Raw genomic sequence first — 27,104 nt, 5'->3', positions numbered from 1 at the left:
TTATTTCATAGTTGGGAAACCCCCCCAATCACATGTAACTGTAACTATGACGTTGTCCTGTAGGCTTTCAGCTACATTTAAATTAACTGATAAAATTGACAACCAGATTGAAAGGCTTGACTTGCTGTTCTTCTAGTGGTATAATGTTTTCTGTTAAAATTAATCTTTCAAACTATAAAGTTCTTCTCCTTTATCTATTAAACAGCAGTGGAAGATGATGAAATCTCTGTAAGGTTCTGGAATGGAAAAACTGTCAAGGTTTCCAAAAACGTAGCCATGTGGATTCCACCTGCTATGTATGAAAGAGTTTTACAGGAGCTGTTAACTCCATTATTATCAAGGCACCAGCTAGCGGATGATGAATTAACTCCTTGCCGTGAGGTTTGTCTGCATAGGCCGCAAATTGAATCAGCTCACCAGTGCCACTATGAACCACCGTGCACCCAGTCCTGGTGTTTGGGTTTCCCTGGCCTGGACCCATGCAAGAGTTACTGGCATGGGTTCTATCATGGCTTCTATTATTTGCCAATCCACCATCCATGTTACTGTTTCCCAGAAGTGATCCCTCCTGTAGCACGGTGGCCAGTAACTGCAAAATGTCCCAACTCAACAGCTTCTGATAAAGATGAACTAGACAAGAAGATTACTTTGCAGCTTCAGGAATTAGATATTCCAAACAAGAAAAGTTCTGATGAAAACTTGCTGGCTTTACCTTCTTCCTCTTCATCATCTGAAGATTCTGATAGTTACCCGGAGACAACTGTTAGGAAACCTACTTTGCAAGATAAGGCAGTGAATACAGATTCTCTGTTGAAGAAGACAAAAATCAAAGTAAGAGACAGGCCTGAATGGAAGTACTGGAGCCAAAGTCACCAAGAGCTACATCGAAAGAAACCAGGTAAAGTTAAGGCCTTCTTACATTTGTCTGGGGACATGAGTTTTTTTGGACTTGTTTGGGTAAGTGGAGCTTTTACAAACTACCAGTTAAGTTACAACAGTAGAAGTGTTCCAATCAGTGATGTACTTGGTGAAGGAAACAGATTATGCATTTATGTTGTTGAGACTGCTTTTACTTTGACTCCTTTTGTTTATTTTTGAAAGCAATCGCTGTAAATTTGTTTTATCTAACACAGACATCCCACCTCTCCCAGAAGTTCCGGGAGTCTCCCACATATGAATAGTGGCTCCCTGATGCCCGCAAATTATATACAATATCACGGAAATCAATTTTTTTGAGAGCGAGCGAGAGAGAGAGAGAGCGCGAGAGCAAGCAAGCAAGAGCGCGAGAGAGAAAGCAAGCAAGAGCGCGAGAGAAAAAGCAAGCAAAGAGAGCGCGAGAGCAAGCAAGCAAGGGAGCGAGAGAGAAAGCAAGCGAGAGAGAGCGCGAGAGCAAGCAAGCGAGGGAGCAAGAGAGAAAGCAAGCGAGAACGCGCAAGCAAGAGAAAGAGAGAGCGCGAGAGCAAGCAATGCGAGAGAGAGAGTGCGAGAGAGCGTGCAAGCAACCACGAGAGAGAGAGCGCACCATGGCAGAGTGTTCCAAAGAAAAGAAAATATAAAACGTACGTCACCCCAGACTACACTAAAGTGTACCCCTGCCTAATAGGGGTCAAAAATAATGACAGTGTTGCTCGCTGCACTGTTTGCAACAGTGACTTTTCTATTGCCCATGGTGGGTTAAGACTGTAAAAGACGTGTTGAGGTGAGTTTAACAGGTGTCATTCATTCATTAGCATAGTTAACGTTATTTAAACTAGCTGGCCAGCTGCTAAGGAGCTACTCTATTGCAGACATCCCACCTCTCCCGGAAGTCTCCTGCAAGTTGATGGTGCTACCTCCCTGAAATCAGTTTTTGCAGGGTGGGATGTCTGCTAACATGCAATGACTTACAAACATGAGAAAATCTGCAGATGCTGGAAATGCAAAGCAACACACCCAAAATGCTGGAGGAACTCAGCAGGTCAGGCAACATCAATGCAAAAGAGTAAACAGTCGACATTTTGGGCTGAGACCCTTCATCAACTGTCAACTCTTTTACTAATGTTGCCTGGCCTGCTGAGTTCCTCCAACATTTTGTGTGTGTTGCAATGTTTTAAGTTTGCTTGTTGGTGTTCCCATTAAGACTCGATCTCGAACAACTAAACGATAGTGCAGTGTTCATTTGTTACATAAAGAAGTGTCATGAAGGTGGTGATAGAATAAAAGAATATACAGGCAGACACACTCTTTTTAATAGATCAAGTATATTTTGCATAGCTACAGGATCTCCCTTTATTTAATCTCCTAATGCAATTACACAGCTGCTGACAATAACAAACCCCAAGGCAGCTATAACATGCAATCTTTGTGTTTGGCATGTTGATGCTTACAGTAATGTGCCTGCTCTTCTCAAAAATACCCGTGATGTCCTTTGTAATTAAATGTGGCCCTTGTGTATTTGTTCTGCTTTTTAAGGAGTTAATTTACAAATCATTAAAACATTCTTGATGAAGGTCTATTTATATGTTACTTCCTGTGGAAAGAAAACTTTATTCTGCATTTTATCCTCCAGGCTGCATTCAGCATTGCTTTATTTACAATCCATGACATTAAGCTCATTCGTTCAGCAGACTCCTGCACTTCTCATGATTAACTTACGTTCTACGTCTGAATCACCTAGTTGTATCATGAGAACTGTGAAGAGGAGAAGATCACAGAACAAATATAACACGATAAATCCTGCAGATGCTGGTAATCCAAAGTAACACACACAAAATGCAGGAGGAACTCAGCAGGTCAGGCAGCGTCGATGGAAATGAACAAACTGTCAACGTTTCAGACCGAGACCCTTCTTCAGGACTGGAAAGGAAGGGGGAAGACGCCAGAATAAAAAAGAGAAGGGAAAGCGGATTGCTCGAAGGTGATATGTGAAGCCTGGCGGGTGGGAAGGGTAAAGGGCTGTAGAGGAAGGAATCTGATAGGGGAGGAGAGTGAAGCATAGGAAAGTGAAGGAGGAGGGGACCCTGTGGGAAGTGATAGGCAGGGAGAAGAAGTAAGAGGCCAGAGTGGGGAATAGAAGAAGAGGGAAGGGAATGGAAACTTTATTTTTTACCAGAAAGAGAAATCGATGTTCATGCCACCAGATTGGAGGCTACCCAGACGGAATATAAGATGCTGCTCCTCCACCCTGCGGGTGGCCTCATCGTTGGCGCAAGAGGAGCCCATGGACCAACATGTCGGAATGGGAATGGAAATCAAAATGTTCGGCCACCAGGAATTTCCACTTCTGGTGGATGGAGTGGAGGTGCTTGATGAAGCAGCCCCTCCAGCTGACGACAGGTCTCATCAATGTAGAGGAGGCCATGTTGGGAGCACCGGACACAGTAGTTTCCTGGTGAGGTGTTTGGGGCCTTGAATGGAGATGAGGGAGATGTATGGGCAAGGGTAGCACTTTGGCCTCTTGCAGGGATAACTGCCTGGAGAGAGATTAGTGGGGATGGACAAATGGAAAAGGGAATCATGGAGGGAGCAATCCCTGCGGAAAGCAGAAAGAGAGGGGTGGACAAAGATATTTTTGGCAGTAGGATCCCTTCGGAGAAGGTGGAAGTTGCGGAGTTTGATGTGTTGGATGTGGAGGCTCATGGAGTGGCAGGTAAGGACAAGAGGAACTCCATCACTGTTAATGCAGTGGGGAGATGGGGTGAGTGCGGTTGTCTGGGGATGCAGGTGAGGGCATCGTCAACAGTAGAGGAAGAGAAAACTCATTCTTTGAAGAAGGAAGGACATCTCTGAGGTTCTGGAAAGGAAAGCTCTATCCTGGGTACAGATGTGGTGGAGACAAAGGAACTGAGAAACAGGAATAGCATTTTTACAGGAGACAGGGTGGGGAGAGGTGTAGTCAGAGGACAAATATTGTGGTTAATTGAACTGGTTTATTTCAAATGGCACTACACATAATTAATAATGAGTATAGGTAACAGTTGCAGCTGAGTTAGACCAAAGGTAACAATTAATTATAGCCCCATGTTAAAAACAGAATTGAGAATTCACTGGAGTATTAATAAGGATATTGTCCAATAATCTGGAAAATCTGATCTGGTCTCACAATGTCCCGAGGTGTTGGATTGTGAGAGTTCTACTGTATTGTTATGCCTGCATTGTACTGCTGCTACAAAGAACAAATTCATGATTTGTGTCACTGACAATAAACCTGATTCTGATTTGTTCAGATGGATGTGATTTAATCATCTGGCATTTTGTGAAGAAAAGCATGGAGTTCTTTGGTGTTCTGATCATAGTAAATCGACCAAGACCACCAAAGATCAAACAGGCTGGTTCTGTTTTTCAATGCCATGCATGCATGCAAGGTTACTGGTGTAAAATACTGCTTTATTTGGTAAATACGTAAGAGCCATTATTAGACTCTAAATATAATTGCAAGTATTTAAAAAGTAATTTAATCATGGATTATATTATATGTTCAAATGTTTTAAAATGTAATTTACTTTAAATTGTTAAAAAAATGGCTGCAAGGAATTTCATTGCATTTTGATGTATGTGACAATAAACTAATCTGAAGAGAGTTGTCTGACAATTTATTCTTCCAAAACTCCAGCTGAAGACAGTATTAGCTGCTTACTACTATATTGTCCAACGGTGCTCTTCCTTTTGCAGGAACTTGGCCTTCAAGTCCATTGAGAAGTTCCTCTGACTGTGGTCAGCTAAAATCTTCCATGCAGCCTCAGGACCTGCGACCAACAAATTGCAGTGCAATGTTTGAAAGTGTTGACCATGCACATCCTCTGAACAGAGTCACAATGAAAGATGTCTTGACACCACAGAAGCATCACACCGCATCATCCACTGGGGTAAGCTACCAAAATGACCGATGGTATTCACAAAATTTCATACGTTTGTTCTATGCTCATATTTTTTACAGTTTCAAACAACTTGTTTCATTCAGTTCTAATCTACAGAACAACATTCAGTATTTAGTATTTTTATTTGATTTTCTTTATCTACACCGTTCCCTAGTTTACCACGTAATGCTTATGTAGGCTGGCTAATCACCTGAGGCTGAGACTCAGCTAATGACACATTACATCAATTTGCTTCAATAGATAGGATTTATGCTAATGCCCCAAGAATGTTAAAGCTACTTTCAGGAGAGACAACTGTGACACTTCGAATTACCACGTCATCCGCACTTTGACCATTCTTGATTTGTTGTACGATTGCGTGCTCCAAGGATTAGAGCCTGATTCGAAACTAGTTCCAAAAGCATTCTCAGAGCTAGTAATCCCGTCAGTGTTACATATTTGACTGATGGTCCAGGTATGAAAAGAACACTTTAATAAACTGTCAGTGTTCAGCTCTTCTAGGGCTTCTTTCTTCATTTTGCAACCTTAAATACAAGAACAAACAAGAACATTCCCCAGTAATGAAACAGAAAAGTAAACACCTTTTTTAAATAAAGTATGATTTTGTTTTTGACTTCAATGACCAGCTGCAGGGTCCACCCATTCAAGAACGTTTGGGAGAGAACCAGTTGTCACTTGATTGTCAACATCAGGAGGCTATACAGAGATCAAGAAAGAAAAAACTGCAGCGACGTCAGTGGGAGAAAGACAGAGAGCAGCGATGTAAGGACAAGTATCAAAGCATCCAGGAAAATCGCAGGTATACCAGAGTCTGAAGGTTCGGCAGTACCAAAGATGTTAGCTATTGCAACACTGAAATCAATTAGAAACGGGAAAATATATGACAATTAAGTTTGAGGAAAGGACAATCGATAGTCCAAGATTACTGAACTACTTGGGAATAAATATGTGCTGAAGCTGTGTTCTAATATTGTAGCTGACATCTAACATCGGATATGATTACTTTCTGCTATTTATTGGAACAAATTAAGGGGCAATATTAGGAGCATAACATGTTTCCATGTTATTGACATGCTGAGCTAGATGTAATTGCTTTCCACCGTGAAACCAAACTTTGATTAACAACAAACCACTTATTTAAGCAAAGCTCATGTCACTTCAGCTCACAATGAGACTGCAGAATGACTAGAATATAAATGCAGAGCCAGCCTGGAACTAATCCATTTGTGGTACTGCTATGTGTGATATTTTATCTTATTGAAATATCATTGAAGAAGAAAATGAAACAGTAACTGTTGCAGATCCGTTGTGAGATTATGTGGGGATGTGTACATTCTACCTATTCAATGCATTTTTTTTCCAGTTGCTCTGTTTTAAGGTAAGCTAGTATACTGGTCACCGCCCTAAGTTATAAATTCAACATTTTCTCATCCCTTTGTGGCAGTCTGTGAGTTCAATTTAAAAGCTGTTATATAAAGCTGAGGTGGTTTGGTTGTTATAGGAGGGAACCCAGCTGTTCTGACCCAGACTGGTTTACAAAGGTGAGCGTGCTTCAACCCAGTATCTTTATTCTGGTTTGTACTTGTGTCTAAATGTTTTGGATTGTGGGTGTGTGAGCAGCCGCTATGGAGGTTCGGGAACGTGGACAAGATGGCGAGTTGGTGTGGCGTATTGGTAGTTTGGGCAGGGTGTGCACAAGAGCTGGTGATTATAGATGTGATGGTCCAGGACTGGTGCCTGGTACATCACCAGGCTCAGAAGATGGTAAGTGGGAAGTGAAGCAGCTGACAAGGATTTCTGTGCCTGGGCCCACAAGTGTTTGCCTACCTGCAGATGCCATGTGGCATCTGGATGAGTCCATCTTTATGCATAACTCCTCCACCCGAGGTCTTCAGCTGTGTTAGTGTCCTTGTCACTTGATCAGGACTTTGCTCTATGAACCTCAGCAGGTACACCAGGACTACTCCATGTTAAAGGAAACCACATACTGCCAACCTCTGTGCCATAAATATGAAGCTCAGGGCTGGAAATGTCAGGATTCTCATGAACAGCAGCAGGCTCTAACGCTGCTCTCCTGTGGGAACTCGGATGGTTTGACCTCGATATCACCACACTGAGAGACACATCGGGCACAATTCGGTCATTTTCAAGACCAAGGCAGTGGCACACTTTTCTCCAGATGGACAGACTGGAGCATGATTGCTGTCTTTACAGAGAGAGCTTCGCTACTGAAAATGTACTAATCCAGTCTCTCAGCTTTGGCTAACATATCATGACCTGTTAATTCACTTTAACATGGAATCTATGTGCTGTGGTCATCAGTGAATACACCCAATGTTGTAATTTCAGACGGACTTCTACTTTGACATTGAAAATGTCCCGGTACAAACTGACCCTACTGGATGCCTTCTCTATTAGAGTTGGGAGGGACACCACCACCTGGCAAGGAACGATTGGCAAGGAAGGAACAGGGTGAAACAACTCCAATGGAGTCCTCATTTGTTTCAATAGAAGGTCAAGCACCACATGCCTTATTAATATCCTCAGTTCAAGCATGGTCACCTCATAGATTATGTCATCATCCGAGTGAGGGATTGCAATAACGTTTGTATCGACTGCGCTCTGACTGTCGCTGATGACTGTCAGACTGACTACCGCCGACTCTGCTCTGTTTTCTGCAACCTTGCCCCCAACAATTAAAATGTTGATGAGAGAAGATCAATGCTGAAGCACTCAATAATCCCACAAGGGCAGCTCGTCTAAGACTCTTCCTCAATTCCCAGCCGGGAGGAGTTGTGGTGTCCACAACTATGGGTTTTCCTAGCCCACCATAACTGGCATATGTGAAGAGAGTCACAGGCTAAGCTGGCTTTGTTGGACAGGCCATGCTGTACACATGCCCTCTACCAGTGTCCCAATACGGACTTGGGAATTGATTACTACATGCATAGAGGGGGAAAAATGCAAATCCCCACTGTCTCCTGGGGATTTCTGGTCCAAAACCACTCAGAGTGGATAAGCCATAGGGGAATGGCTTTCAAGCATCAGGAGTACATGGAGGCTCTGTGTGAACAAGGGAAGGAGCAGATCACCATCTGCCTCATTGGCTACCACCTGTTCCATCAGTGGGTGAGTCTGAGTTCCCACAGCAGCTTCATTGGCCACACCTAACCCTACAATACAGGAGTGGAAATGAATTATTCTTGTTCCCCAAGTAGATCTGTAAGATTCTTGGTCTGCCTAACAAGATGATTGTAAGGTGTAAATTAAGCAGAGGGTAGAGACTGTGGAATTCTTTGCCACAGGCAGCTGTGGAGGCCACGTCTTTATGCACTTTTAAGGCAGAAGTTAATAGATTCTTGATTGGTCAGGGCACGAAAGGATACAGGGAGAAGGCAGGAGGCTGGGGCTGAGAGGAAAATTAGATCAGCCATGATGAAATGATGGAGCAAACTCGATGGGCCAAATGGCCTAATTCTGCTCCTGTATTTTATGGGCTTATGGTCTTAGGGGTGTAAAGCTTCTTAGAAGACATGCTTCATTGATATAAGATAACCAATTTTAATTTAATTATTCCCTTTCTTCTAGTTATTATCCAGCTGGTTTATTATGGTCAATGTCACAAAGAATCAATCTGTTTTAAAACCCTGGTACCCTGGAATCGGCAGTGGGTATATCCTGGTCACCACCAAAGTAAAAATCTAATACATTCGTGCCCCTTGGAAATTAGTTCAGATTCACTTCAGGCAAAATCCTTCTAGTCAGCAGGATAAGAATTTCATGTCTTTACTCAGGACTGAACTGCACTCTAAGTTCCCTTAGGCCACTTGGTTACACATTGAACCTTTCATCTATAGATGTTGGTTAGTTACCAGAGAGAAAATGATTACAAACAGGACGATATTGAATGCTGTTTATGCATACTTTTAGAACAGAAATTTTGTGCAGTTGTACGTGAAACACTCTGGTTTCCTCAGCTGCTTAAGTCTGGGGAAGACAATCTCCGGCCCCACCTAACCTGTGAGATTGAGGTGCGAGCCCACCCCAAAACCCTGCTCGTGTGGATGGTGAGTAATTCGATACCCTGTTACAAATGAGTGCCACGGAATAACAGACAGTACACCCCATACAATTGAAAGATTTAGCTTTATAATTCTTAACTTGACTCAAAGGCTAGTAATGAAACAACAAAAAAAAGCCCATTTTACTGAACAGTCTAATAAGCACAACTTGGAGCTCATGGTTTCTCCGTCACCAATTCTCCATCACTCTCACCCTGGGCTTTGTTGAATCACGGCCCCGCTCCAGGTCAAATCCTACAACCTCTTCTCTCCGGCGTCTTCTCTCTTCATCTCTCTCACTCACAAAGCCCCAAGCCCAACCTTAGTGTCCCTCACCAGAGAAACCTCCCCTTAATCCGACCATCCTAATTGGATGGCAAACAGTTCTCCTCTCTTACCTTCAACAGTAACCCAAACATAAGCTGCAAACAAGCAGCTCGCACAAAACAGCATAACGGTAAAAATATAAACCAGGACATTACATTCTCCCCTATCAAAATAGTCATATCCTTATGACATTGAAATAATTTGTCATCCTATCATTAATGACACCGCTTTCAAGGGAATTCTGTGATGCCAGCACCTGTAATCCATCTGTAAAGGGTAGTGACATATCTCACTGGGGGAATAGCCGTAGCACTCTGGTCCCCTGGTGCTATGTAGGCCAGCCTATCTGGGGGTCTGCAGATTCTCTGAGACTCCTTATCCCATCATCTACTCCTTCAGTTTCAGACAATCCTTGGGATACTTCTGGTCTAAATGGCGAGGCCTCTCCCTATCAATCACTCGTGCCGTCCTGCAACTTGGACCCCTCTGTCACCTGGCTGAGCTCCGATTCATTCCCTTCACGGTCCCGCTGAAACCCAGTCTGTCCACAGGTAGTCCTCTCGATTTCACCTGCCTCAGTGTGAGAAGGGTTGGGGATCTCGTCCTCAGTCAGTGTGGAGTTAGCAAAAGGCAGCACAAACCACACCCCCATTTCCTCATCCTCCGAGTCCGTAACCCATTCAGGGGCGGGGGCTGGTCTAACCCTTCCTACTGTTGGCCCTTCAGTCATACCGCATCACCACAGAGTTCTCTTACTGAGTGTCGGCTCCAGGTCAGGCTCTGGGTCAACCCGCATCTCTTGTCCCAGAGGCAGAAGGTGGTTCCGATGGAGAATATCGACAGGCCCATTCCCATCCTGTGGTTTCACCCAGAAAACTGGTATATTTGGCATCTGACTCTCCACTACATAGGGTATAGCTGCCCAGCGGTCGGCCAACTTATAGTCATAGTCATAGTCATACTTTATTAATCCCGGGGGAAATTGGTTTTCGTTACAGTTTCACCATAAATAATAAATAGTAATAGAACCATAAATAGTTAAATAGTAATATGCAAATTATGCCAGTAAATTATGAAATAAGTCCAGGACCAGCCTATTGGCTCAGGTGTCTGACCCTCCAAGGGAGGAGTTGTAAAGTTTGATAGCCACAGGCAGGAATGACTTCCTATGACGCTCAGTGCTGCATCTCGGTGGAATGAGTCTCTGGCTGAATGTACTCCTGTGCCCACGCAGTACATTATGTAGTGAATGGGAGACATTGACCAAGATGGCATGCAACTTAGACGGCATCCTCTTTTCAGACACCACCGTCAGAGAGTCCAGTTCCATCCCCACAACATCACTGGCCTCACGAATGAGTTTGTTGATTCTGTTGGTGTCTGCTACCCTCAGCCTGCTGCCCCAGCACACAACAGCAAACATGATAGCACTAGCCACCACAGACTCATAGAACATCCTCAGCATCGTCCGGCAGATGTTAAAGGACCTCAGTCTCCTCAGGAAATAAAGACGGCTCTGACCCTTCTTGTAGACAGCCTCAGTGTTCCTTGACCAGTCCAGTTTATTGTCAATTCGTATCCCCAGGTATTTGTAATCCTCCACCATGTCCACACTGGCCCCCCTGGATGGAAACAGGGGTCACCGGTACCTTAGCTCTCCTCAGGTCTACCACCAGCTCCTTAGTCTTTTTCACATTAAGCTGCAGATAATTCTGCTCACACCATGTGACAAAGTTTCCTACCGTAGCCCTGTACTCAGCCTCATCTACCTTGCTGATGCATCCAACTATGGCAGAGTCATCCGAAAACTTCTGAAGCTGACAAGACTCTGTGCAGTAGTTGAAGTCCGAGGTGTAAATGGTGAAGAGAAAGGGAGACAAGACAGTCCCCTGTGGAGCCCCAGTGCTGCTGATCACTCTGTCGGACACACAGTGTTGAAAGCTCACGTACTGTGGTCTGCCAGTCAGGTAATCAAGAATCCATGACACCAGGGAAGCATCCACCTGCATCGCTGTCAGCTTCTCCCCCAGCAGAGCAGGGTGGATGGTGTTGAACGCACTGGAGAAGTCAAAAAACATGACCCTCACAGTAACACACATCAAAGTTGCTGGTGAACGCAGCAGGCCAAGCAGCATCTGTAGGAAGAGGTGCAGTCGACGTTTCAGGCCGAGACCCTTCGTCAGGACTAACTGAAGGAAGAGTGAGTAAGGGATTTGAAAGTTGGAGGGGGAGGGAGAGATCCAAAATGATAGGAGAAGACAGGAGGGGGAGGGATGGAGCCAAGAGCTGGACAGGTGATTGGCAAAAGGGGATACGAGAGGATCATGGGACAGGAGGTCCAGGAAGAAAGACGGGGGGGGGGGGGCGCCAGAGGATGGGCAAGAGGTATATTCAGAGGGACAGAGGGAGAAAAAGGAGAGTGAGAGAAAGAATGTGTGCATAAAAATAAGTAACAGATGGGGTACGAGGGGGAGGTGGGGCCTAGCGGAAGTTAGAGAAGTCGATGTTCATGCCATCAGGTTGGAGGCTACCCAGACGGAATATAAGGTGTTGTTCCTCCAACCTGAGTGTGGCTTCATCTTTACAGTAGAGGAGGCCGTGGATAGACATGTCAGAATGGGAATGGGATGTGGAATTAAAATGTGTGGCCACTGGGAGATCCTGCTTTCTCTGGCGGACAGAGCGTAGATGTTCAGCAAAGCGGTCTCCCAGTCTGCGTCGGGTCTCGCCAAAATATAAAAGGCCACATTGGGAGCAGTATATCACCCCAGTCGACTCACAGGTGAAGTGTTGCCTCACCTGGAAGGACTGTTTGGGGCCCTGAATGGTGGTGAGGGAGGAAGTGTAAGGGCATGTGTAGCACTTGTTCCGCTTACACGGATAAGTGCCAGGAGGGAGATCAGTGGGGAGGGATGGGGGGGACGAATGGACAAGGGAGTTGTGTAGGGAGTGATCCCTGTGGAATGCAGAGAGAAGGGGGGAGGGAAGTGCTCGCTGGCTTGTCCAGGTGGGCGTAGACACGATTCAGCAGGTAGACGATGGCATCCTCAACTCCTAGTCGAGGCTGGTAGGCAAACTGGAGGGGATCTAACTGTGGCCTGACCATAGGCTGGAGCAGCTCCAGAACAAGTCTCTCCAGGGTCTTCATGATGTGGGAGGTCAATGCCACCGGTCTGTAGTCATTGAGGCAGCTGGGGCGCGGCGTCTTCAGCACAGGGACGAGGCAGGACGTCTTCCACAGTACAGGAACCCTCCGGAGCCTTAGGCTCAGGTTGAATACATGGCAAAGTACTCCACATAGCAGAGGGGCACAGGCTTTGAGCACCCTGGTACTGACACCATCCGGTCCTGCAACCTTGCTTGGGTTGAGACGTTTCAGCTGTCTTCTCACCTGTTCAGCTGTGAAGCCCACCGTGGTTCCCAGGTAGCCCCAAATTCCTTATGAGGACTGGGTCTCCTGGCATAAGTTGAGAGAACTTCACCTCTTGATCATACCTCCTCTTATTCCCTTGATTCTGCTTGGCAGCCGTGACCTCAGCTAATTTATAAGCCTTTTTCAGCTCCCTTTTCATATCAGACACATACTTCAGATAAATCTCCGGTGGTAGATCTTCCTCACCAGTCCCAAAACAAAGGTCGATGGGCAACCTCGCCTCGCGCTCAAACATCAGATAATATGGCGAGTACCCGGTTGCTTCATTTTGTGTACAGTTGTAGCAGTGGACCAGATCTCCAATATGTTGACTCCACTTGTTCTTTTTGCTGATATCCAGGGTTCCAAGCATGTCTAGCAAGGTCCGATTAAACCTCTCTGGCTGGGGATCACCCTGCGGGTGATAAGGCGTAGTCCTCGACTTCTTGACTCCGAGCATGCTTAGTAACTCATGGATGAGCTTACTTTGGAAATCCCGTCCCTGATCACTATGTACCCAACTGGGAAGGCCATAATAAATGAAATACTTCTCCCATAGCACTTTGGACACAGTGATCCTTGGTAGGGAAGACTTGCACATATCTGGTGTAGTGATCCATAATGACTAAGACATCTGCCATGTTGCTGGCATCTGCCTCTATTGACAGGAAATCCATACACACCAGGTCAAGTGGCCCTGCACTCTGCAAGTGAGACAACGGAGCGGCCCTAATAGGCAGCGTCTTCCTTCGTATATATCAAGTGCATAATTTGCAATACTCTTCGACCTCCAGCTTCATTTGGAGGCAGTAGAACCGACCTCTGAGCAAACCATAGGTCCTTTCAACCCCCAAATGTCCAGAATCATCATGAAGTGACTTCAACACAATCCTCCGATACTTCTCCGGCAGAACCAGCTGGGAATACTGAGGCTGGTCCGAGGCAACGTGACCTGGTATAGGACCTGGTTCCTCAATTCCAATCTGGGCCATTCTCTCAGTAATTGAAATACTGCAGTGTGTTTTGTCCTTTCCGCTTGGGCCATGCCTCCTTTTTTGATTGCTGACCAAGTGTTACCGATGCCCGGGTCATCACGTTTGTCTTCAGAGCAGTCAGGTTACAGTAAGCTTGTGGAATGGCGTCATCAGAAGCTCCCAGTTGATCTACTGCTTGATCCTGCCCTTGCCTTCCCTCTGCCTTCACCGTGATGGCAAACTGGCACATGGCTTTCACTCCCGGGGCAGGAACGCTCTCCCACTCTCTGTCCCTGTCCAGCCCTTTGTGCGCACCTCGGGACAAAGCAGCAGCATCAATGTTCCGACTTTCCAGCCGGTACTTCAGGCTGAAATCATAGGCAGACGGCACTGCCAACCACCGATGGCCTGTAGCATCCAATTTCACCGAGGTCAGGATATAAGTTAGGGGATTGTTGTCTGTCCTCACCTCAAACTTGGCACCACAGAGGTAGTCACTCAACTTATCTACCACAGCCCATTTCAATGCCAGGAACTACAACTTGTGTGATGGATAGTTTTTCTCAGAGGGTGACAGACTCCGGCTGACAAACGCAACAGATCTCAACCCTGTGCCCTGATCCTGATACAGGACACCCCCTAAACCCTCTCTGCAGTACATACAGCAATCAGGGGTCTGCAAAAGCCAGCACGGGCCCTTGTGTCAGCAGCTCCTTCAGCAACTGAAAGGCCTCTTCACATTTTGCAACCCATCTCTCTCCAAAAGGCTCCAAAGGGCTAAGATAATCTTTACCTTCCTCTCCTTTTGTCCTCCTCCCTTTCTTCCCCAAGGCAGGGTAACCGTGCAGAAGCTGATTTAAAGGGTGACTCACTTTCACGTTGTCCTTCACGAACCGCCAATAGTATCCACAGAACCGAAGGAACGAGCGCAAAGCGCTCACAGTCTGGGGCCTTGGCCATATGGTCTATCTTAGACTGATCTATAGGTACTCCATCCCATGAGACTATGTGCCCTACATAGTTGACAAACATCTTGCAGAACTGGCACTTGTCCAGGGAATGTTTTAACCCTTCAGCTTTCAGGTGGCCCAGCAGCTTCAGTAGCCTCGCTTCATGTTCCTCTAAGGTGGACCCAAACACTATGTCAACCAGATACACCAATACCTCAAGCAAGTTCATATCACCCACTGTCTTCTCCATGACAAGCTGGAAAGTCGCAGGCGCTCCTGATATACCCTGGGGCATCCTTTTGAGCTGGAAGAATCCCAGTGAACATATAAATACCACGTTCTCTTTGTCAGCCTCACTCATGGGGATCTGGTAATACCCAGTCCTCAAGTCCAGCACACTGAACCACTTTGCACCACTCAGACAGGTCAGCACGTCTTCGATCCTTGGGACTGTATACTGGTCAGGGGCGGTATGCCAGTCCAGATTCCTACAGTCCACACGCATCCGTACCTTCCTATTCTTCTTCCTGGCCACTACTACTGGGGACACATAAGGGCTTCTGGACTCACCACACTATCCAGGTGACTGAAGACATCCCATTCAGAGAAAGGTCGCAGTGACTGGCTCCTGCAGAGCTTGAACACGTTCGGCAACGAATGATCCTATCTTCCTTCAGCTTCCACAAATGCTGCCGAACGTCTTCCACCTCTGCAGGAGCCAGTCACTGCGACCTTTCTCTGAATGGGGTGTCTTCAGTCACCCGGATAGTGTGTTGAGTGCTCTTCGAACAACCCACATCAAACTCGTCAGTAGAAAAGACACCTTCCAGTTTCAACGTCTTCTCTATCAACCTCCTCCTCCAACCCACAGGTACCGGGAAATCCCCAAAGTTGAATGACTCAGCAGTCAACTTCCTCTTTTTCAAAGAGAATTTCTCCCTGGCTTGTCTCACAGGGACACTAGACATTACCATCACCAGGAAAAAATGTGCCAGGGGCATCCCCCGCTTGAAGGTGACATTGCTCTTCGTAGTGTTCCTGATATTCACTGCCATCCTGTTCGCCTGTACAATCGAGGGCTTCTGCAGTTTGGGCCTCACCAGTACCCCAGCAGATAAGCCCGACTCCTCTTTGAGGTCTTCTGGAGCATCCACCAAGAGGGCCTCGGCCTCAGGCATTCTGGGAAATTTGGGGTTTCCCATCACTCTCGCTACTTCCCCGGGCCATCATACGATTGGCTTGGACTGGTTGAACCACACAGACCCTCGTCTAAACTTGTTATCCGGCCCAGTGCAGCCACGCACTTCCTCAAAAGCAGCTCCAAACACCGGGTGAACGGACAATGTTCTCAGAAATCTCTCTCCAGCTCTCTCCTTGCAGGCTCCCATGAGCCTCCTCACAGTAGGAGTGTTGGTCCCCACAAAAATTGAAACTCTGCCCTTCTCAACGGGGTCCAGACAAACCAGCGCTAATGTATCAAGGACCTCAGCCACTCCCACATCGGCCTCCAAAAACTCCAGCTTCACTGACAAATAAAGATCATACGGATAATCACCCACACTCAGACCCCAGATCTCTAGCCCACTGAGTGGCGTCAATGGTAAATGTGTCAAATAGTAGTTGTAAAATGAATGGTACAGCAAAGTGACCGGCGACACTATGTCGTTTATGGCTTTAGCATAAATACCCTCTATCCATAGTGATACACTGGAGCTTGGCCCCATTAAGCCTTCAGGAATAGTGGTTTTTACTTTAGGGTGTTCCTTGATATATTGCTGGGAACGTGTTCCCCCCAAGACACCAGGCCATTCCTTCACCAGGTCTCTCTTAAGTTTCCCGACGTCTCTTTCTGATTAGGTACCCAGGGGCTCACTCTCTGAGGGGTTTTCTATCGTTCACACTCATGCCTGAAGTGTCCCTCTTCCCCCTTCTAGCGGGACCCTGGCCACTAGCAGCCCTCTGCGTAGTCCGTCCCCTTAGGGGTCCACCTCCCTGTCAGCTCCATCATATGGGGGGGGGGGGGTGTCACACTCACTGATAACAACCTGGACATCTCAGTTCTCAGCTCTGCCACGAACTCCTTTACCACTCCTCAGGTGGGCTATCCATGGTCACTTCAACACAGGGGGCTACTATCAAGGACTGTAACTTACTAATGCAGCCCCTCCCGCGCTTCTGACACATTCTGCTCCTCTCGCACTTCTCTGATCAGCTCAACAAACGAGGGAGGGGGCGCGTCTTACAAGACAGTCAGAGACCCCATGGTTCTGGCACTGGGCCCTTTAGCTATTTGTTTCATTCTTAACTGATCCACCTCAGCGGTTTGAATGGCCCCTCTGCGCTGCAAGCAATTTAGTTGCCTCTCTAGCCGAAAAATGTAGGCAGAAAGCTTCTCCCCCTTCTCCTGACACATGTCCTGAAACCCCGTCATGAACTCCAGTTGGCTTCCCGTCACACCAAACACCTTTTCTAGCGTTTGCATGTAGGCCGTAGAGATGGCAAAGGGGTTCTGTGTCTTTATGGCTCTGACTATGTTAGTAGCCCGCCCGCTCAAACTTTCAACCAATCGCTGTCATTTTACATCATCAGAGCACTGCCACTCATCTAACAACTGAGAGGTCTGCACCGCCCAAGTCTCATACTCCTCCTCCCCCTCGGGTGTGGGCTTTGCCCCAGAGAACATTCTCAGCTGTCGATAGCTAGGAACCTTTGCCTGGGCACTGGGCCATTTATTCACCACGGAGGTAAGGGCTGATACCAACTCAGAAGTCCCACTCTTCACTGGAGGATTCAATAGACATTCCAAATCAACCTGTCTTTGAAGTCTCCACCCCAGCTAGGGGGGACACGGCTTGCTATTCAGCCAGGTCTCCTTCACTGTCCTCCTCCCGGAAAGTATGGACAGCCCACGGTCCCCCCTGTCCTGGGGCCCAGTAGTACCAGGCAGTTCCACTGCTGTTAAATCAGCGCTAGTCTGGACTAAAACAAAGTTTTTGCCCGCCAGTTTATCAAACCTTTGCCCCACAATCGTAACCGTTCCTATGACTGTAACAGTACTTAAAGCGAATTAGTAATTCATCAGGGATATGAATGTTTACCCCTCTCAACTCACACGCATTCGTTATCAGTAACCCCGTGGATTCGCACCACCGCTCCACCCCTGCAGCGTCCATAACCACGTATCGTAATCACTTTACCGGACAATAGTTTAGCACAGACTTAAACACGTAACCCACTGGATCAATGCTCAGGGCAATCACACAGCATCCAATAAAACCGATCGCAGATGAGCCCCCACAATGAAACACTCTGGTTCCATCGGCTGCGTAGGTCTGGGGAAGACAATCTCCAGCCCTGCCAAACGTGTGAGATGGAGGCGCGAGCCCACCCCAAACCCCCTGTTAGTCCGTGAGCCAGTAGGGTTGGTCAGTACCATCTGAGGGGAATAATGCTGGTGGTGATTTTTGGCAAGGTACACGTCTCTAGAGTTGGAAAATATATGATAGCATTGCATCAGTGGTAGCTTTTCTTTATAATGCATTTTATAAAATAAGCATTTCTGAAAAGTGGCCAATATAAAGTACAACATATATATTCAACCTTGTGGTATTTTGTCATCAGTGATCCTTTAACATTGAAATTTGTCACAATGATAGCTGAGTTCAAGCATTTTTCATCAAATATTGTTACAAAAATCTACATCGAAAACGATGTCATTGGTGGCACTCGCAGTACAGTGCCCAGTTTCAGTAGAGTGAATCATTTCATTTTTAGAAAAATATTTGTCTGTTGTTTATTTTGGAAAAGTCAATAAAAACCCTAGGACACATATAACCACATGGATTTGTAGAGATTTTATTCAGGAATTCAAATAAGTAATCACCTTTTGTATATATTCCATACTAACATCAGTACAGCAGAAGATGTTATCCCACCCCCCAAAAGGTAAAAAACCGCATTTGGAGAGATTTCTGGAGTATCATCAATGTCATGATATTTTCCACATTGTTGTATCAAATCAAAACAATCTTAAGCTTTTGTCATAGCATATAGAATTACAGTACAATAATTCAAATGTGGGGTTCCACACGGCCATAACCTAGGCCCCATTTGGTTGTAAAATGAATATATTTAATCAAAGACTGCTTTCCATACTTTGATGACCTATTAATAATCATAATAATTTTCCAAGTCTTCCACATCTTCCACATCTTCATCTGAACTTTCCACATTCTCTGAGGTGGATGACTGGTGCTCACAGTCTGCCACTCTAAACATGTCAGTACACCTGAGGCCATTTGGAACACACATACATCTTGGGAGTGAACACTTTTTTGGACAGTTACAGGCCAGTAGATCCAGGACGACATCGGTTGCTGGCTGGCCTTCCATCCAGTGCACCACCAACTGTTCAGCTTCCTCTTCTCTCTCCATCTTCCATCCTCTGCCAACAGGGCTTGGCACTTGTGGATCCTTCTTCAAACATCTTCTCTATATACCAGCCTGGTAGCTGGCTCGCTGTGCATGTTTTGTTAAGCAGTCCTTGCATGGTAGGAGTTGATGACTTTCGATTTCACATTTTTAGGCACAGAAAAGGTGATACCTGAGCTCATTGACCTTGGTGGTTGATGCTTTTAGGGCATACAGGAGCCATGTAAATGCCTCCAGTTTTTCCATCAGTTCTGGGGAGATGTCCCATTCCTGGCCCAACTCTAAGAATGTGTCCTGAATTTCCCTGTTGCTGATCAGAAGTTTTAGGGCACTTGTCTTCCTTTTGTCTGCAAAAGCGCTTACGGTGTCACATCCTGTATATGCGTGCAACCCAACGAGAGTCCTACAAACCTCTATGCCAACAGTGGCAGCAACCTTCCTGATGTCTACAAGCCCTGTACGGGTTCTAGTGCCACACTTCTGGAACAATGGGGCCTCAATCTTGTCACAAAATGCTAAAGACATGATAAAGACATCTGTGTCTTCTGAGCAGATCACTATAGATTGGTATCCCTCTCTTATGGCATGGGCAGCATGGAGAAGTAGGCAGCCATCTGCTTCTTCTTGTTGACACTGAAGAGCTGACACCTCCTCACTGTCTTGAGATGTGATTCTGTAACATTTGTCATTCACAGTTGCATACAGAACCTTCTCCTGTAGCTTTGCTCTGTACTCCACCTTCCTCCACTCATGGACTATGAAGCTAATGAGAGCTGCCACTGCTGCAATGCTATCACATATTTTCTGGCACTAGGGGTCTGTGCCTTGCCAAAAATCAGTATAAGAATTATTCCCGCCAGATGGTACCGGTGGCCCAAATTTGGGGTCCTGGCTCACGGACTGTGTTTGTGTGGATGCTGAGTAATTCGTTACCCTGTTACAAATGAGTGCCATGAAATAACAGACAGCACACCACATACAATTCAAAGATTTAGCTTTATAATTCTTAATTTGACTAAAGGGTTAGTAAAGAAAGAACAATAAAAGGGCCTATTTTACTGAAACAGTCTAACGTGCACAACTTGGAGCTTACTGATCCTCCATCGATCTCACCCCGGGTTTTATCGAATCACGGCCCCACTCCGAGTCTAATCCTACAACCTCTTCTCTTCGGCATCTTCTCTCTTCATCTCCCTCTCACACAAAGCCCCAAGCCCAACCTTAGCGTCCCTCACCACAGAAACCTCCCCTTAATTTGACCATCCTAACTGGATGGCTCACAATTCTCCTATCCCTTATCTTCAACAGTAACCCAAACATAAGCTGAAAACAAGCAGCTCGCACAAAACAGTAGAAAATGAAATACAGAACAGCATAGCAGTAAAAAATCTGAACCAGGGCATTACATCCAGTAATGCAATAGTAATTGTAACTCCTCTCCCTCCCCCCAGCTGTTAAGAAGAGTCACTTACTCAATTCACTATTTTGCCTTTAGGGAGAAAGTGGTTGGCCGTCTACAGAACGATTTTAGACAGATAGAAGAGAGAGAGCAGAATCTGGAGAAAATGGAGAGAGCAAAGCAGTATTTACAGCAACAGATTCAAGCCAGGATCCAGTCTATTGCTTCCGAGGACAAGGAGAGAGAAGCCCGCAGGTTGGCACACCTTCAGCAGGTGACTGTAAGGAAGGACATGATGGAGGCCGAGAAAATGAAAGCAGATGAAATAAAAGAAATCCAGCTGCAGGTATTATAAACAGGAATCTTCCTTACAAAAGCATGGGTAAATAATTGTACTGCATTCTGTAGATGGTCCACACTGGAATCACTGTGCAGTGGTGGTGGAGAGACTGCTTTGCCCTGGATGATGTTGAGCTTCTAGACATCTGTTACAGCTGTACTCATCTATCTAGTGCAGTTCATTATACTCCTGATGGTGGAAAGGATTCAGAGTATCGAGGAGAGCCACTAACCACACAATACCCAACCTCTAACCTGCACCCTGGAAACAGCATTTATGTGACTGGTCCTATTGAGTGTTTAGGCATTGCTGATGGTGGCGGACAGATAGTGTTGCCATTGAATGTCAAGGAATAGTGATTAGACCCTCCCTCTTTAAAGATGGTTATCGTGTAGTACTTTTAGAGTATAGAACATAGACCAGCACAGTACAGGCCTTTCCTACAGGTCCATGATGTTCGGCCGACCTGAGAGATGTACTCCATAATCAGTCTAACCCTTCCCCCTAATACAGGTCATAATCCTCCATTTTTCTTACATCCATGTGCGTACCTAGGGGTCTCCTACATGTCCTTATTCTATCAGCTTGTACCACCCCCACGCTGGCAGTATGTTCCAGGCATCCATCACTCTCTGTGTATATAAAAAAAAACTTCCTCTGACATACTGTACCCCATACACTTTCCCTCAGTCACTTTAAACGCATGTCCTCTGATATTGACTGTTGCTTCCCTGGGGGAAAAGGCACTGACTGTTCACTCTACGTTTCTCATTTTAATACATCTTTATCAAGTCACCTCTCATCCTCCAACCTTCCAAAGAGAAAAGCCCCAGCTTGTTCAATCTCTCATCATAGGACGTGTCTTCTAATGCAGGCGGCATTTTAATAAATGTCCTCTGAACCTCCTCTGTAAGTTTCCACAGCCTTCCTATAATGAGGCAACCAGACCTGAACACAGTGCTCCAAGTGTGGTCTAACCAGATTTTTATAGAGCTACAACATAACCTTGTGGCTCTTGAACTCAATCCCCAGACTAATGAAAACTGGCAAACTCTATGCCTTCTAACCACCATATCAACTTGCATGGCATCTTTGAGGTATCTGTGGATTTGGACACCAAGATGCATCAGTTCCTCCTCACTGCTGAGAATCCTGCCAAGTGACCTTGTATTCTTCATTATAGTTCAATCTTCCTGAATGTATCTCCTCACAGTTTTCTGGATTGAACTCCATCTGCCACTTCTCTGCCCAACTCTGCTGTAACCTACGGCAACCATCTACACTATCCATAACACCTACAAGTTTTGTCATCTGCAAACTCACTAACCCACCCCTCCACTTCCTCATCCAAGTCATTTATAAAAATCACAAAGGGATCCCTGCAGAACATCACTAGTTGCCAACTTCCAGACAGAATACTGTCTGTCTAACACTACACTCTGCCTTCTGTGGGCAAAGCAATTCTGCAAACCCACACACCGAGTCCCCATTGATCACATGCCTCATGACTTTCTGGATTTACCTACAATGCCTTACTAAAATCCATATACACCACATCCACTGCTCTACCTTCATCAAGTTGTTTTGCCACCTCCTCGAGAAACTCAATTAGGCTTATGAGACACAGGCCTGCCCTTCATGAAGCCACATTATCCCTAATAAGATTATGCTTCTCCAAATGCTCTTAAATTCTGTCCTTAAAACCCTCTCCAATATTTTCGCACTATTGATGAAAGACTTAGTGATCTATAATTCTCAGGATTATCCCTATTTCCTTTCCTAAACAACAGAACAACACTTGCCCTTCTCCAGTCCTCTGGCACCACTTCTGTGGCCAGGGATCATTGTCAGCTTCCCAGCAATCTCTTCATCACTTTCTAAAGTAGCCTAGGGTATATCTCATCCGACCCTGGAAATGTATCTATCCTAATGCTTTTCAGTAGCTCTAACACTGCCTCTTTCTTAACCCCTACGTGTTCCAGTACATTGGCGGACATCATATCCATCTAGGTCCTTCTCCCTCCTTAGTGAATAAAGTACTCATTAAGGACTTCCACTACTTCCACTGCCTCTAGGCACCTTTCTCTCTTTATCACTGACTCTGGTCATCCTCCTGTTCTTCGTGTATGTGTAGGATACATTAGAGCTTTCCTTAATCCTACACACCCAGGCCTTCTCATGTCCCCTTCTAGTTCTCCTAAGTCCCCTCTTCAGCTTCTTTTCAGCTACTTTATAATTTTGAAGAGCCCTGCCAATTGCTGCTTCTTAAACATTAAGTATGCTTCCTTCTTCCTCTTGTCTAAATGTTCCACCTCTCTTGTCAGCCATGGTTCCTTCACCCTAATACCCTTTCCCTATCTCAGTGGCACAGACCTATCCAGAAACTCATGCAAGTAACCCTTAAACAGCCTCCATATTTCTGCAGTGCATTTCCCTGAGAAGTCTTGATCCCAATTTATGCTCCCAGGTTCCTGCCCTATACCATCGCAATTGTCCTGTTGAAAATGTGGCAAAACAAAAGTTAAAATGATGTGCTGACAGAGACAGTGTGCAGATATTTAGTTGTGCAAGCTGAATGTGGTCCTTGAGAACCAAACTCCCCTTTGTATGGACCCTGTTCAACCCTGGATCCCAAGATCACCAGGCATACTAAGACAAGGATATAAACAAAGGATTTTAAGACACACTAGCTATTGGACAGTTATTTTACTAAATCTCAAGTACTATTGGCCTTTAATTGCATAGACTGTATGAGCTTCCCTGAAATAACACCTGAAATGTCATATGATTGGTATTTATTGGTTAACTTCATTCAACTGCACTTGCCCCATCACTGACGGTTCCCATGACCTATGGAATCACTTTCAAGAACTCTTTATTTCATTTTCTTGATATTTATTGCTTTATTATTATTTTTACACAGTTTTTTTGTCTTTTGCACATTGTTGCAGCCTTTCATTTATTTTATTCTGGTTCTTGGATTTACTGAGTATGCCCACAAGAAAATGAATTTCAGGGTGGTATATGGTGATATATATGTACTTTGACAATACATTTACTTTGAACTTTAAACTAAATATGCAAATAATGGGATTCAGACATGCACAAAGTTTCTTTTGGATCAGTATCTGTATCAAAATTGGCAAATTTGAGCTGTAACCTCAGAGCAGTTTGGTGACAGGGGCTGGACTGTTTTCCTTGTGCAGAAATACATAAAATATGATTGAACGAGTGTGAGTTGTCACTTCAATTAATTAGAAATGACAAGACATCCCCCAGTAAAATACTTTTCCAATCATCTGCACATGTCCTTGTCCGTGCTATGCTAAAAGTTGGTGATTTACGATAACTATCTGAAATGCTTGCCCACAATAAGGTCTGTCACCTGACCAGGTTCATTGCCTAGTACTAAATCCAATATGGCCTCCCCTCTAGTTGGCCTGCCACATACTGTGTCAGGAATCCTTCCTGGACAAACCCAATAAATTCTACCCCATATATGGAGATGCCAGTCAATATTGGGGAAATTGAACTCCCCCAGGATAATAATCCTGTTATTTTGCACCTTTCTAAAATCTGCCAACTTACCTGCTCCTCAGTGTCCCAGTGGCAATTGTTGGGGAGGTGGAGAATGGTATAGAAAACTCCCAGCAGAGTGATTGCTTCCTACCTACACTGACCCAGTATACACTCCCTCCACGACATCTTCCCTTTTTCAGCTCCGATACTGTGCCTGATTAGCAATGCAGCACCCCCCCATCTCTTTTTTACCTCCCTTTCAAACATCCAGACCTCAGAACAAGTCTCTGTAAATGGCCACAACATTATAGTTTCAAGTACTGATCCATACTCCAGGCTCATCAGCCATGTCTCTGATACTTATTGCATTAAGGTAAACACATTTCAACCCATCCAAGTGAAAGTATTTATGCCCTATCCACTACCTATCCTTCCTCATGGTTTCTCTACACATTATATCTATCTTTACACTAACGTCTCTATCATTCGACCTATCACTCTGATTTCCATCCCACTACTAACCTAATTTAAACTCTTCCCAAATGCTCTAGCAAACCTACCTGCAAGGATATTGGTCCCTCTGGAGTCTGGGTGTAACCTATTCCTTTTATACAGGTCTTACCTCTCCCAGAAGAGATCCCAGTAATCTGAAACACTGTCCCCTGCACCAATTCCTCAGCCACTCACTCATCTGCCAAATTATCCTATTCTTATCCTCACTGGCACGTGCCTCAGAGAGCAATCCAGAGATTACTCCCTGAAGGTCTTGCCTTTTAGCTTCCTTCCTAGTTCCCTTTATTTGCTCTTCAGGACCTCATTGCTTTTCCTAGATATGTTGTGGGTACCAATTTGTACCATGAATTCTGGCTACTATCCCTCCCCCTTGGGAATACTATGGACTCGATCTGAGATGCCCATGACTCTAGTAGCTGGTAAGCAACTTAGATACTTACACCTAACTATTGAATCTCCCATCACCACCACCTTCTTTCGCCCCCTCCCTTTTGAGCCTAGAGCCAGACTCAGTGTCAGAGAGCTGATCGCTGTGGTTTTACCCTCGTTATGTTGTCCCCAGAGCAGTATTCAAAGTGGTTACCTGTTATTAAAGGATATGGCCCCGGGGTGCTGTGCACTATCTGTCTATCCCCACTCCCTCTCCTGAAAGTCGCCTAGCTACCTTCCTCCTGCAGCTTAGATGTGATGGCCTCCCTGCAGGTCCTATCGAACAACTCCTTATTCTCCCGAATAATCCATAGGTCATCGAGCCCCTAATGCAGAGTGTAAGGAGCTGCAGACTGATGTACCTCTTGCAGGGTTTGTCAATAAGTAAATAAATAAATTCATCTGACATTAATTAAAACATTTATATTTTGTACTCCAAGTGTAGATAGGAACACATAGACACACAAGAAACTTATTGATAGCAATTTTCTTTTGATCTGCCAGCAAAACGATAAAGATATTTTGACCCTGTCTCTGTACAGCTAGATCGTATGAAACAGATACTCAATTGATTTGGCATAACATTATCCAGCCATACGTTTTTATCTGGCTGGTGAACAACTGTGTGTGTGTGTGTGTGTATGTGTGTGTTTAAAAAAACCCCTTCTCATTCTTCATGTTTTAGGAAGCGAGAAGAAAACGAGTGGAGCAACACAATAAAATGGTGGCAGAAAAGTTCAGCGAAGCAGAAAAGCTGACCTAAGAACAAGAGATATTCCAAAAAAATGCATCAAAGGAGGCAGGTTTCACCATTTTAGAAGGAAATTAAGCAGGTTCAATCTATGCATTTGGCAGCTTTGTAAATTTAGCTTACATTTAGTGAGTGTGTATAGCTATAGTGCCTGTAAAAAAAAATTCACCCCCCTTGGAAGTTTTCATGTTTTGTTGTTTTACGTTGAATCACAGTGGATTTAATTGGTCTTTTTGACACTGATCAACAGAAAAAGGCTCTTTTGTATCTAAGTGAAAACAAGTTTCTACAAAGTGATCTAAATTAATTACAATTATCAAACACAAAATAATTGATTGCAGAAGTATTCACCGCCTTCAAGTCAGTATTTAGTAGATACACCTTTGGTAGCAATTACAGCCTTGAGTCTGTGTGGATAGATCTCTATCAGCTTTCCACATCTGTACACTGCAGTTTTTCTCCATTCTTCCTTACAAAACTGCTCAGGCTCTGTCAGCTTGCATGGGGATCGTGAGTGAATGGCCACAAATTTCATTTGGATTGAGGGCTGGTCTCTGACTTGGCCACTTCAAGACATTAACTTTGTTGTTTTTAAGCCATTCCTGTGTAGCTTTGGTTTTATGCTTGAGGTCATTGTCTTTCTAGACAACAAATCTCCTCCGAAGTCACAGTTCCCTTGCAGACTGCATCAGGTTTTCCTCCATGATTTCGCTGTATTTTGCTGTATTCATTTTACCCTCTACTTTTACAAGCCTTTCAAGACCTGTTACAGTGAAGCATCCCCACAGCATGATGCAGCCACCACCGTGCTTCACGGTAGGGATGGTGTGTTTTTGATGATGTGTTGTGTTTGCCTTACGCTGAACATAGTGTTTAGTCTGATAGCCAAAAAGTTCAATTTTGGTTTCATCAGACCATGGAACCTTCTTCCAGCTGACTTCAGAGTCTCCCACATGCCTTCTGGCAAACTCTAGCTGAGATTTCATGTGAGTTTTTTCCACAGTGGCTTTCTCTTTGCCATTCTCCCATAAAGCTGTGACTGGTGAAGCTCCCAGGCAACGGTTATTGTGTGTGCAGTCTCTCCCATCTCAGCCACTAAAGCTAGTAACTCCTCCACAGTTGTTATAGGTCTCTTGCTGGCC

General features: G+C 45.1%; 1 protein-coding gene across 7 annotated transcripts in view; it reads left to right on the top strand.

Annotated features, from left to right (window-relative positions):
- c11h11orf16 (chromosome 11 C11orf16 homolog) overlaps positions 1 to 26,250 on the top strand; it is a 39,007-nt gene extending 12,757 nt beyond the window's left edge. For 3 of the 7 annotated variants that reach the window (XM_072272579.1, XM_072272578.1, XM_072272577.1), the window contains 5 exons: positions 206 to 898; positions 4,651 to 4,844; positions 5,483 to 5,655; positions 20,507 to 20,756; positions 25,897 to 26,250. In XM_072272579.1, coding sequence (XP_072128680.1) covers positions 206 to 898; positions 4,651 to 4,844; positions 5,483 to 5,655; positions 20,507 to 20,756; positions 25,897 to 25,974 — 1,388 coding nt within the window. In that variant the 3' untranslated portion in view covers positions 25,975 to 26,250. The remainder of the gene's footprint in view (positions 1 to 205; positions 899 to 4,650; positions 4,845 to 5,482; positions 5,656 to 20,506; positions 20,757 to 25,896) is intronic. The other 4 variants (XM_072272584.1, XM_072272580.1, XM_072272581.1 and 1 more) reach the window with 3 other exon arrangements.
- The last annotated feature ends 854 nt before the right edge of the window (positions 26,251 to 27,104 follow it).

This window comes from Mobula birostris, chromosome 11 (genome assembly GCF_030028105.1).
Source record: "Mobula birostris isolate sMobBir1 chromosome 11, sMobBir1.hap1, whole genome shotgun sequence".
NCBI lineage: Eukaryota > Metazoa > Chordata > Chondrichthyes > Myliobatiformes > Myliobatidae > Mobula > Mobula birostris.
The sequence above is the reverse complement of the archived record's forward strand: the minus strand, read 5'-3'. Positions and strand labels throughout refer to the sequence as shown.